General features: G+C 39.5%; 1 protein-coding gene across 6 annotated transcripts in view; it reads right to left on the bottom strand.

The window, feature by feature from the left end:
* Positions 1-13,593, bottom strand: part of mef2aa (myocyte enhancer factor 2aa) — a 48,716-nt gene that overhangs the window by 8,111 nt on the left and 27,012 nt on the right. For 2 of the 6 annotated variants that reach the window (XM_077596034.1, XM_077596030.1), the window contains exons 4-6: positions 6,496-6,627; positions 6,292-6,426; positions 4,397-4,619 (exon numbers count right to left, since the gene is read on the bottom strand). In XM_077596034.1, coding sequence (XP_077452160.1) covers positions 4,397-4,619; positions 6,292-6,426; positions 6,496-6,627 — 490 coding nt within the window. The remainder of the gene's footprint in view (positions 1-4,396; positions 4,620-6,291; positions 6,427-6,495; positions 6,628-13,593) is intronic. The other 4 variants (XM_077596035.1, XM_077596031.1, XM_077596033.1 and 1 more) reach the window with 2 other exon arrangements.

Raw genomic sequence — 13,593 nt, forward strand, 5'->3', positions numbered from 1 at the left:
CCCGCGATCGTTCTTTAAAGACTATTTCTCGTTGGCAAGTGGTCGTGCGTTATCCTATTGTGATGACATTTGTATGTGACATTATCGAAATATTTTGAAGGGTAGACAAAAACAAACAACTCTTGATGCGTTCGTTTTGAAGACTTCGGCGGAGCGGCCCGGTGGTGTCAACCCGTAGAACTACATAAGGTAAAAAAAGATTACAACAAATTTAGAATTTAGTTTTGTTTGAAGTTACATTAAACGTTGAGTGTCTGTATATAGTTATCCAAGTTAATTTAAATTTGTTTGTTCGTTTACGAGTGCATTGTTGCCGTGGATAAAGCCCCCCAAACAGCCCCCCCCGCCTCCGTGTGTATGTCGTTCCCTTCCCCTCCGCGAAATGTGTCTAATTTTACTTCTATTAAACACATTTTATTACTATCAAACCACTCGTTATTTATTACTTTGTCAATATATGGCGAATTATAAGAAATAAAAAAAAAATTCAATCCAATATCCTGTTTTTGGTGTTTTTTTTCAGAGAGTTGGAACGAATTAATTTGTTTCCCATTCATTTCAATGGGAAACTTCCGCTCGAGTTACGAGAATCTTGTCATACGAGCTCAGTCCCGGAACGGATTAAGCTCGTATCTCGAGGTACCACTGTATATAAATGTATAAATCTAGTACATTTCCAGCATATTTACAGGTAACAATTGGAAATCATTGTCTAAGAACAAGAAAATTAAACAGGAGGACCGACCTGGGATCAAACCCAGGACCGTAGAACTGTGAGGCCGACATGCTAAGCAGTCATCTGCCGGGCCGCCTCGAAGCTACATTATTACATAAAACTGGGGCAAGAAAGAATGAATGGTATCTAGCGCTGCATCAACAGATCAGTAACACTTCAGCAAGTAGCTGACTTTCACATTGACTATTGTGTGCACACCATGTCCAAATGTGTGTTTGTGTGAGCGCTCATAACCGGTAGACTCTTTTGCCTTAAAAACATAATGGAACAATAGCCTTCTTCGGAGGGTACGATAAGGACCGGGTGACAATTCCCGCTCAAATAAACAGTTATGAAGGACACAATGGTATCTCACAGCTGAATCAACAGTACATACACAAGCAGCTGTCAGCTGGGACTTTGATCATGTACGAATTGACTGCAGTGTTTAACTGTGGAGTAGTTGGCCCCTAGAAATAGCCTTACTGTGACACGCAATGAAAACAGGTATTGCAAGGAAAATCGATGAGCGGTCCTACTTGAGCCACTTGACCAAAGTTATTCAACTATTGGAATGTCAAGAGCATGAGTTATATAACACACAAATTATATTTGAAGGGAATGAAAAAGGGCATTCAAGTATTAAATTGAATAGCACACCGAGTAATCATCAGTTACATGCATGTGCTACTTAACTGCTGCATACGTTAGTAGTTTTTATAACACCAACAGACATCCAGTCCCAACATCTTGCATGAGAAACATTAGTAGTCATTGCCAGTCGACCCAGTTTTTACAAAATTACAGTAAAATTTCAAGATAAATATTAAATTAGTCCATTTTAAGACTTGGTGTCGTCTTTTTCCAATGGCAATGTGTTTAAATTGTTTTCTTTATCTTGCAGCAAAGTCGGGTGTTGCTGTTTCAATCTAAATGGCTTTGAGGGCAGCCCGAGGTCCCGCCCCCGACACTCTCATTAAACAATTGTTTTTCACGCTGCCATGGATTTTGGCATTCCACTTTAAACGGGCAAAGACACGTGTCGCGAAGACAGATGGCAGTGATTTGCATTTGGCAAAGCTATGCTGCTATCTTCTGGGCAACAACCTATTTACTTTCAATTAAAAGCACCCAAATTGTACAGCATTGAATGGTAACCAACTTTTGTTAGTGTCATAATTTTTGAATAAATCCTTTGAGTTTCTATTTAGGACATTTTAAGTCTGTGATATGCAAATAAATGATGTGCAATCCCATTATGTTATTCCATGCAGTGCATTTGTTGGGGATGAAAAGTGAGATACTCAATATAACATTATTAACATTTTTGCATTCCTGGTATTTATACCAGTATATGAACGTACTATAATGATTAAGGCGCATAGATACTGGGATTTTCACAGTTTTCTGTTGTCTCTCAAAACACCACCATAATGGATTTATAGTGAATAAAATCAGAACTGCGGACTTTTACGTTTGAATTTTAGCGTATCTATACACAAATCAAATTGAGTAAGCCTCTGGTCCCTATGGTCTATGAATGCCATTTCAATTTTACTGTATAACAGCCGGTGAAAATGGACAGCTATGTAAAGAGTTGTCATCTGACAGTGAAGCCAGTGGGAGAAAGCACTTGGTGCAAACAACAGCTGCAAGTTACTGACTCCTGTTTTTGATCATAGCTCAATCTACCAAGAAGCTTTTACACCCAGTGTTAACATTGAAACCCAACAACAGGACTTCTAAATACATCATCTTCTCATCACAATGTGACTCCATCACACACAAACCCATTTCAAAAATAACAAGGGCACAGAAAGAGTTAATAGTCACGCTGAGGTTGCCGTTCAGTGACAGGTGGCAGAGAAGGAGTTAAAATCCCACCTGCCACTGCCCCTCACGCAGCACATTGCAGCCATGACAAGCTGTCCGGTCATTGTGCACTCAGGACTTAGGGGGATATCATGGCCTGAATACTTTCAGGGTTATGCTGGTCTGGGCATCTTATGAGCCCTGACCAGCCTTATAAGGCCTGTTAGGGAAGATGCACCTGTCAACACTGGGAAGAAACACACCATGGAGGGTTAGAATTGGGGTGGTGTGTTTTTTAAATGCTGCTTTATTCAACCCGTTTCAAAAATTCTAGTGTGTGAAGAATATGCACATCACACAGGAGGTCCTTAGCAAGCAGGGTCCACAATATAGCTAAGCAAAAGTGACTATCTTGTGTGTGATTTGTCTTGAACCAATCACAGATAAATACCACAAGCATGCAGCTCAAGTGCGAAGCAGGAGGTCCAATGGGCAAAGCTACAGAGAGCTTCTCGGGAAGGACTTACCCGCTGGGACGGAGCCCACGCCGCTTGGCACCGAGAGCTCGGCACTATCAAGCGGGCCACCTAATGAGATGCACAGAGTTACATGATTAACCATCTGCAAGGCTTGTGCACAAAAAAAGAGCAGTGTATGTGCTGGGGGCTGTAGACAAGACATGAACATCATGTCATTTCAATTTCTCTTCAGAGTCTGCAAAAGGCACATGTTCTCTATTAGTGTCCGCCTTGAATGGGCCATTTTTCAGGAATTTTTAATCTCGTCTGAAATTAAATTTAAAACTGACTTATTAAACATACACATATAGACATATAGTATATGCATACATATACAGCAAATCAAAGGTTCAATCCAGTGCTCTGTCCTTCCTGTGTGTATTTTGTATGTTCTACCCATGTACTGCATGGGATTTGTCCTTACCACTACATTCCCAAAAATATGCATGGTCCTGATTGAACAACCTAGCCTTGAATAGCCTCAGCCACAACAGACCATTAATTTAGCCATCAAAATAAACAGGTTCAAAGCTGGGGTCAAACTTCAAATTTAGACTTCATGGGGACATAGATGCTTCATAACTATTGTACGAGCTGTAGAAAAAAACATTTCTAAAAATATAAATATAATAATATTAAAGGAGCGGGAACAACTTGATACGTCAACAGTTTCAACTATGCAGAGGCAAACCGTTACATAGACTGATATTTATTGCAGTTTCAAGAGTTATAATTGTGTGTGGGTCTTGATCATACATTTTTGAATATTCTTTAATAAGATTCAATTATTTAATGAGTGTGTAAAAAAAATCATGATAGTGGTACATTAAGGGAACTGGAATGACAAGGCAACAGACACTTCTGCTACAAAGTCACATTGGAACGAAACATTTCACGCCTTGCTGTAAGTACTTGTATCATATGCGGTGTAGCCAAAGCCATCTGGACCCACAGAATCACAACTGTAGTCGCAGTACCAGAACACACATTTTTACACATTGCTAGAATATGAAGGATTGTAAAGATGTTAGAGAGGGGAAGAGTAATTCCTTTAGCAGGAGTGTTCTTTCTTCAAAATCAGTCATGAACACCAATTTTCCCCCCAGATAGTGGTGATGCAATGTTTTCAAATTGTTAATGTGGGAACTTTTTTCCTAGAGAATAGACAACTTAAAAAAAAATAATAAGGGGTGGAGGCGTAATCTTGGTTAACTGATGTGTAAGGGTTCCTTGAAAAAACAAGTGTAGGCGGTCGCTGAACCCAAACATATTAAGACACTCTCTTAGATACATAAGTGGTTCAACAAAACTGCCAAAATTTTGACAATGGCGCTTGCATCCACCAACTAACCTGCACTGGAGGGTCTTTGATGGCCTCCGCTGGAGACGGCGTTCCTATGCAAGGAGGCCTGAGGAGGGGACAGCATCCCATTGTCATTGAGGGAGCCTGAGGCCGCCGTTAAACTCTGACTGCCCAAAGTCCCGCCTCCGGGCTGGTACATGGCATTGGGGTTGGGCACGGGCACGGGCACGGCCACATGCATGGAGAAGTTCTGCTGAGGCAACGCCGTGGGCTGCGAGAGGGACACCAACACATATGCAGATAATTACACACTAACACAAACCAAGGTCTAATGATGATCAGTGGTTGTAATTGAATTATCAACTGACAGTGATCCCTTGCGGGTTAGCTTCAAAGAAAGATACCGATTCACAAAACAGCTTGGCAAACATCAAGCAGTCATAACGCCACAAAAACAATCATTTCCATTTTATGTACAGTCCAGACATATTCTGTAATTATTTCAAAATAATTGGAGGTGGTACAATGCAAAAATTTTGTCGATATTCAGCTCTTTTCCGTTAGTAGTTTAAATAGCAGTGAATTTTCTTACATGCACTTGAGCATTTATCTTGTAACATTGTTTTCTTTTCTCATCATGATAAAGAATTCTGATGACTTCAAGAATTATCTAATTAAGACCATTATGTATATAAAGTTTCAAAGTAAGAACACTGTAAAATGGCAAAAAAAAAATTCTGATGCAAAAAAAATGTTATTCAAGTATGATCATAAAAATATAAAAATCCCTTCAGGTTTAGATAAAACTACTATAAGTCCTGAAAAGTCAGAGTTACGCCTTAAAAAAGATGTGGTGGTGGGTAAAGAAAAGCTTTCCTGTAAATCAATTAACCATTATGTATTGGAGGGGGAAAAGTACAGTTAGAAACACCAAAAGTTGCACAGCTAGAAATAACGCTGCCATAAAACCCCTCGTTTAACTCTTACAATCTCATACACATTTCTTGTGCAATTTAGAACAGAAAATCATTTAGAAAAAAAACAATTTTATGCATAACTTGAAACAAAAAATAACACATGCATTCAGGTGATCACCTTTGTGTTGCAGCTGTCAGCATGACAGGCACACATTTTGCCTTTCGTAGCATCTATTTATGTATTTGGCTATATAGCAACAGCAGATTGTGATGGCTACAATAATGGCGGTGCATTTAGTGACCCGCATGCTGACTGTACAAAGTGGCAATGACAATGGCACTTGTGTCAGTGATTAAAAATAAAAACAAGCACAAAAAAATTTGATTATTACAGCCTTCATCCAGTAAGTGAGTCAATGTGTTATCGTGACTTTTGTTAATTGCAAAGTAGTGCTCATTACGTCAAGAATAAAGAGAATACAAAATAGGCACACATGACAAGATCACAAAAATGTTTTCATTATTAATTGGAAATTATGTTGCCAAAAGGCTTTGGGACTTGATGGTTAACCCTCTTGTTATGTTTGGTTCTTTGCCACACTAGAAAAAAAGTGACTTGACACCTATGGCAGAATACAAATAAGTGTCATTGTCATGTCATTTTTTTATTTATCAATGGCCTTTAAATAAACAGGTCAATATGACACACAACATAAAAGGAGGGTTTTGCCATAAAAATGCACTGATGGATATGGTGCTCATATGTCTGCTGAAAAACTTTAAAATCACATCAAACAAAATGTGACCTTATCATGGTGAGTAACATTTCATTTTCACAACAATTCCTTTCAGCAATCCAGAAGTTGGTGTTATTTTTTCAAGAAAGCACATATTTAGAAGAGTTTCGGGGCAGCTTGACAAAAAGCGAGTACATTCAAATCAAGAAAAAAAAATCTAAAGAGGGAAATCCTTTGTGGCACACAAAGCCAAGCAAAGAAATATATACGTTTTAATTACAGTACTTACGATTTTATGATTTCTCATCATATTATCAAACTCCTCATTAATTTTTTTATACTTTTCTTCAGTGTGAGGAGTGAGGACATACGAGGCATCAGGGTCCGGGCTATCGCAACCTCGGTGTTCTTTCTTGTTTAGCGCCTGCAGTGAACATCGACATAGAGACAACCATCAACACAAAACAGCAGGGGACAGGAGGAAAGTACTTACACCGCAGTGCTTGTACATTAAATCGCTCTCTTCGCTTAGTTTGCCGAAATGGTCGTCGGTGAGGGGGCTGTGCCCAAAACAGTCGTCGGGATCGGGGCTAGCACAGTCATTATGTCCTTTGTTTCTTAATTTCTGAAAGGAAGATGCACAATTTGGAAATAAACACAAGACAAGATGTCTCCAGTTTTGCAGAACAATAGCCTGAACAGCGTGTTGCTTCACTGTTTTCCCATTTTTTCTAAATTAACCTCCATTGATGGCCTCGTGGAGGGAAAAAAGAATTTTAGGGGGTAGAGGCACAATTAAATCACTTGCCAAGGCTTATTGGAGATCCAGATTATATGCGTCAAAACTGTCTTTTTCAGAAATAGAACATAGCGCTAAAGTCTCCTAATTTTCAATTTTTTACTCCCAAATTGAAGAAGCACAGAACATACAGTATACAAATCAATATTTCAAATACATTTTTCTGAAGTTTTGGAAGTCTAGAGGAAAAATCCTATACCTATAAATGTTTTAAATTTTCCTTTATGCAGCTCTTATTCTCCTCTCCCCCTTTGACCTACTTGTTTTTTTCTTTTCCAGTGCTACGGGGTTTGCATTTGTACTATATTTCACTTATCACAAGTGCAATCCCCGTGTGCTTAAAAGGATCCAACAAAAGAGTCTTTCACCCACAATTTAACTCGGATCTTAATTCCAGCAAAAAATATACAGTACTTCTTAAAAGCAGTCACAGTGCTTTACTTTTTCCGCATTTTGTTACGATAATATATTTATTCCAATATGGATTATACTTACATATTTTGTTTCCTTGTGATGCTACACTCAACACTATAAAGACAATTTAGGATTGGATTATGGAAAACAAAAATAATCCTGGCAATCCTGTCTAAAATGTATGAAGAAATCTAGTTTCTCCCATGTTTTATTTATTTTTAATACAACTCGCTTCCTATTTGCAGAGAAAAGCAGGAGTGTGTTCTAGATATATTCTGCTAGTTTATTTAAAAGTCTTATGAGAGAAATTGACAGAAAACCCAACTATTATGTTAATGATATAAAGTAGTAAGCTATCAAATGCTGCTAATAATTAGGTGTAAAATTGTACTGACCGTAGGAGTGCGGCACTGTCTCAACAACGACAAAGAAAAAAAAAAAGCTACATGCAGCACTGCTCCTCATTACCGCTGTGAATAGAGGCTCTAACAAGGCAGGATGACAGCAAGTGACAGGTTGTGATACGGCGTTGGATGCACATCAAAACATGATTTATAGCCGCCCCTCAAGGCTCTTCTATCTGGTCGCAACACTCGTAGCGGTGGGCCTTTTACGCCAAGCGAGTTACTGTTGTTGAGGGGACGCGGACGTAGGCCGCCTGCTTGTAGAGAATGGATGCTGACTCTTGCGCACCCCGGGTCATACCAAGACCACCCCTACACACACTAATGAGACCTAACTCATGTCCTCTTGTCCTCATCTGCTGACAAAATCCTGTGAAACCGATGGGTGTGTGCATGGTAGTGCGTGTAAATTTGTGTGATGAAGGCAAGTGGAATTGGAGGGAGTTTTGTTTTGGGCGAGAGTGTACATGCGCGACCACCATAGAAGAGTGAGAAGGCATTTGATGGAAATGTGACAGCAAGGCGCATCTGTGAGACCATGCGGCAACCTTCATGTTGCTCGCCAAAACCTCACTTTATACAATTATTTCCCAAATGCAGTGACACATGGCTTGCATTCAACTGTGGAAAAAAAATGTGGCCTACAGTCCTTAGAATTCACAGGAAAACCTTTGTTAAAATGTACAATTTTGTTTCGATTTTATTAGCTCATCCACTAACATACAAAATTCAAAGCAGGCTTTCAGCCATTTTAGAGCTTTCTGACTGATCTTTTAACACCCGCAGACAATTGAGATCCATGACGCAAGTACTAAATTTAGCAAAATTAACAGAAGGCTTTTTTCAGAGTAGTCCAGTAGTTCTCCCAGACCGGAGTCGCCACAATGAGAACAAGAGACAACTGGGCTGCAAAACGACTGGGTCTTACTGAACCACACAAGCAATAAGACCGGTGTGGTACAAAGCGGTGACATTCCTCTGACTCCAAGAAAACGCCATGCTGCTTCATTTCCTGTTTACTGAGTAAACACTCTTTATAGTCAGCCATCCTTTAAAGAGATGTTTTTCTTGCCTTCCACTATGCACTTTCTTCACCCGAAAGCAAAAGGGTGTGATGTGAACCTGCAAATTTAAAGCTCCATCCTACTCATTATAGGAATATCTCGGTTGCAGTGGTCCAAACTTCTGTTTCAAAACAGATTTATATACACACACACACACACACAAACACACACACACACACAGGCTTGAGTCTTGTCGGGATGGCTTGACAGCACAGGAACAAGATACAAGGATCTGCAGTTGTAAACTGACATTCAACATAAATCACTGTAATAGATATTATCTCTAAAAAGGTTATATAAAGCCTTGATTCAAGGTAAGATCATGCGTATATGCAAGACAGCTGTGGTGCGCTCATCAATGAAAGAGTTCGAGTCAACTCTGCAAAAGTATCCTCATGCATGTGAGTGTCTGAAAGCAACGGCCTGGGGTTGTGGGCAAGTGTGCCTGTAAATCTTTGCTGAGTGACTTGGCAAGTTCTGCATGCACCGCCCACAGTTCCCAGTAAATGGATCACTGAACTGGCACATGGCAAAGCAGGTGTTATGCCTCCTAGCATTTGGCAAAACCTGACTATTTTCCCATACTACCCGGTCAAAGTCAGCTGTCAGGGGAGACCTGACCATCCAAGGCTACATGTACCCAAAAGCAAGGATCGTAGCTCTTATGGCTCCTAAACAGTACAGAATACTACCACACAAAACAAAATTGTAACTGATAAAGCAATTCATGTATTGACTGAGAGGAGGAACCATGACTAGATTAATCAACGTTATCGGCTCTCACTGAACTATTTTTGACATAGGCCTGCAAACAACTAACAGTCTTTCAAGCATGTTCCTGTAGATACTGGATTATATTCCACAGCTTTGAGCCAGGTGTGTTGTCAATTTGGCCCATGGCACAGGGACTCGAAAAGGTAATATGCCAATACTCAAGACAGCCGTCTAATAGACTTAATAAAGGGTTCTTTTGAATGCAATGGCACTGGAAAAATAAATAAATATTAAAAAAAAACAAAAAAATCAGCCACTCGGCAGCTGATAGAGGATTTATCTCACCAAGGAACATTGATTGCCACGCTTACACAATACCTAACAAGGGACCCTCCAGCCAAATTGTTCCATATTTCACTTGCAAACTCACTTAAGTATTTTTGCTGAGGAAAATGTTTAGCAGCAACATAGACATGCCCCCACTGGTCTATCAAGCAGGAAATATACAGTGCGTGTACATTTCTTCTAAAAAGAATACATAAACTATAAGCCTTCCCAATCATTCACTTGAAAACTATAAGTTAACAACAGTAAATGCTGATGTTACTTCCCAAAGGTCATTGGGCTCATAGATAGAAAACTATTTAATGGATGTGTCTCAGGGGTTAACCTAATCTAGGCTCCCTTTGAGAGACCATAAGAAGTGTGCTACAAATTCCTCTTACAAAACGGTTGCCCTTACTTTACAACTTTAGGGGAATAAAAAAACTGTTGAGGAGAATTGGGCGCATGGCCTGTTAGGGCTTAGATTTTATGGCTATTACATAAAAACAACAACAAAACTGCCAGACATATATTGTTCAATCTCATGGTCCTTTAGCATGACTGAGTGGACTGATATCAGGATATGAGCCTGCAGTCATATCCTGCCTTTTGACTCACTCTATTGTCTTAGTCTTCAACGGATAGGAAAAAGAAAGGGAGGGGCAAAAAGTTTACATCTTATTCGGACCTAACAAAATGTGACAAAAATCTAAAAAGACTTGATTTTTTTGTCTATTTTTATGTCACTCAAAGGATTTGTGAGCCCTTACATTAAATCATAATTACATAATAGCAATTGGAAATGACAGTGTTTTGTTGTCAGTATTTTTGCTCCCATCTGGTAATAAGAAATATACACAAGACACTCAAGAGAGGATTTTGGGGTGGCCACTACTCCCGTTACCCACCCACGGCCTAATTAGAGGTGGTTTTACTATAGCCGGATTTGACTGACAGAATTTCCAATTAAAGTGTAACTGATTTGACTGAGGACTGAAAGAGGCTGAGGCTGTTCTGAGACCTTTGTGGATGATGACTAATGCGACAAAGCTATTAGCTACTGCAGCCACCAAGAGAAATCACCCGTCTGTATATTTCCAGTGTGAAACAGTGGGGAATTCAACAGCAAATGGATGATATAGGTAAACTAATGTCGTCTTGAAAAATGAATCATGGATTGTGCCAAATACAAAAAGGTGCTTTCAAACTCCCTAACTAACTGGAACTTGAATGGTTCCTCCTAAACATATTCAAATTGTCTGGCAATTGTTCTATGCTTTGTGAACTGTTTAATAAACACAGTGGTGTGTTATTCAGCCAATGGCTCACATTACCAAATTAACGATTAGCGTATATTGAGAGGTTAGACCTGAGCTGGTTTAAATTTCCAATACAATGAGCTGAAACGTGTATAGCAACATCCGGCTGCTTATTTTCCCCCACAATTACTTTCTGTACAGTCCTATTTCTTATATAGCAGGCTTGCGACACAGATGGGCTAAATTCATAAGGTATATCATTTACCATTTACAAGGAGTTCATACAATTAAATTTAAAACAAAAAAAAGTTGTGCTGCAGTAAACAGCGAGCCTTTTTGTGCCACAAGACTACAAATGCTTCCACAGTGCAAAATCCTTCTAAATGCGTATATGTTGAAAAAAAAAAACTACTGTATTAAAAAAACTGTGTAATTTATCATTTGCATTTCCAACATTTTCCTTGACCTTCCCTCCACTGGTTATTGAGGAAACCATTAGCTGCCATACCCCTTGAAACCATACCTCCTGCCTTGAACTGCAATCCTTCCCGGTCTTTGAAATATTCATAAGTACAATTAGGAGTTCCGATTAAGTGAATACGATGAGCCGGTGTTGGGCATCAAAGAGGGCAGGAAATGCCAGCAGGACATTTGTTCTGCAACACTCTACACCCTGACCGCAGACCTAGGTCCTCATCAATCTTTGGCAATCTCTGTTTCCAAGCCCCGGTCAGACCTGGCTGCTGCGGGGGAAGGTGGCATGGTTCCAGCCCATCCCAGCAGGCTTTGCTCTGTCCTCGCCACTGGGCAGGAGGAGGTAGGCTGCGCAGCGGGAATACTCGAAGGAGGGGGCGGCAGAAGGGCGAGCTGGTTATTGCTAACTAAAAAGACACCACTGTGTATTTCGCTCCTCATTGAAGGTCACCGAAGAACACAAGGGTGGGCTGAGGGCTTGCGGTTTAATGATCGTTTAACAGCTCGCGCTAAAGTTGCTGCCACCTGACTATACCCAATCAAATCAGGCCAGCACGATCTTGACCTATTTTATGTGGTTCATAACACACAGATTTACAACTAAAGACATTAAACAATTAATTCCCATCCCCCAGCACACTGTGTTTCCAGCTACCTGTTGTAGTTTACAACTTGCCAGTGGAGTGTGCGTCATGTGTTTCTGATATCTAAACAATACTGAACAATAGGTATCCATCTATTGTCTATATCACTGCATCCTGTTTAGGATTGTGAAAGGGCCAAAACCTATAGCAGCTGACCGAGGGTGACATGTAAAGTCTGAAGCAAATCAACAAAAGCCACTGACACACAAAGAGGTACCAACGTGCAAATAAAACAAACAGAATAAACAGATTGCCCCTCAGCAGATTGGCTCAGCGTTGGACGAATTTGAAGCATGATATCTACCCTGCTTGCATAAAGTCTTTTATAAGCAAACAGTCCAAAAAACCTATAATTATCCAAATGGTCTTGTTTATTCCAAAAATTGAAGTACTCTTATTTTCTGAGAATATTTTCTTATTGGAGGCAAGACCAAGATAATGTACTAGTTGTTTTCAAATTTGGATTAAACCCTTCATACCTAAATTTCAATTTAGCAAAGATACATGAACAACCATTTTATAGACTACCTTAAATGCAAATGGGTAGTGTCAGATGAAAGAATGAGCATAAAGGGGAATAACTTTCTGGTCTTGCTTTAAATATATCTTGGAAAAATATCAATATATGACTTTTTTGCAACAAAATAAATCATTGTGCTATAAAATGTTCTCCCAAAAATAAATATAATGAATTCTCACATATGGCAAGTGAATCACCGATTAAAACCATCAATTTTTTTCTTATTTAAAAAAAAACCACTCCTAATAGCTCACATTTTAGAAATGCTAGTATTTTTCTTTGAACTTCAATATCCTAAACTAAGCTGTAAAATGTGTGATATTTCCATTTCGAAGACATAATAGAGCCAAGGTGAACCATTAGCATTATCTAAACTCATGTTTTGAAGAAGGGAGGGGAACCACTCTGACTTGTGCTTCCTTTCATTCAGCGCTCGCCAACGAGATGCTCAAAGTGAAATAAGACGTATGAAACATAGTTGAGTGGGGGGAAAAGAAGTACTGACGTCAATGAAGCATGATGTGCGCCAAAAGCAAAAAAAAAAATGTCTTTGGCAGACCTGACCTAGTAACAAGCCTACTAGAGAGCCAGACATAACAACATTGGGAAAAGCACAAAAATAAAAGAAGGTTCACAGAGACACTTAACTGAGTACAGATACTGGAACTTTAGTTACAAGAAGAAGATGCAATCGCTCCTTTCACAGAACAGCTATTTTCAACGTTTTTATTTTTATCCTTAAACCAGCTTTGAAGGTCTTGGCGTAGCAGTGGGAGAGGATGCTTTGTTGAGGGTTTGCCTATGGCGGTTTGTCTCTGTTTTTGTGTATGGCCTGTGATTTTAGTTTCTTCATGAAGTGTCTTCTTGAATGGAATGTTAAATTGGTTAGAGCCATAGAATAGTTGGCAGCTATCGCACCATGGTCAATATTAAAAAGGGGGATTCTCCTCAAGAAACCTTGAGAAGGGACATGTG

Source organism: Stigmatopora argus, chromosome 3 (genome assembly GCF_051989625.1).
Source record: "Stigmatopora argus isolate UIUO_Sarg chromosome 3, RoL_Sarg_1.0, whole genome shotgun sequence".
Lineage (NCBI taxonomy): Eukaryota > Metazoa > Chordata > Actinopteri > Syngnathiformes > Syngnathidae > Stigmatopora > Stigmatopora argus.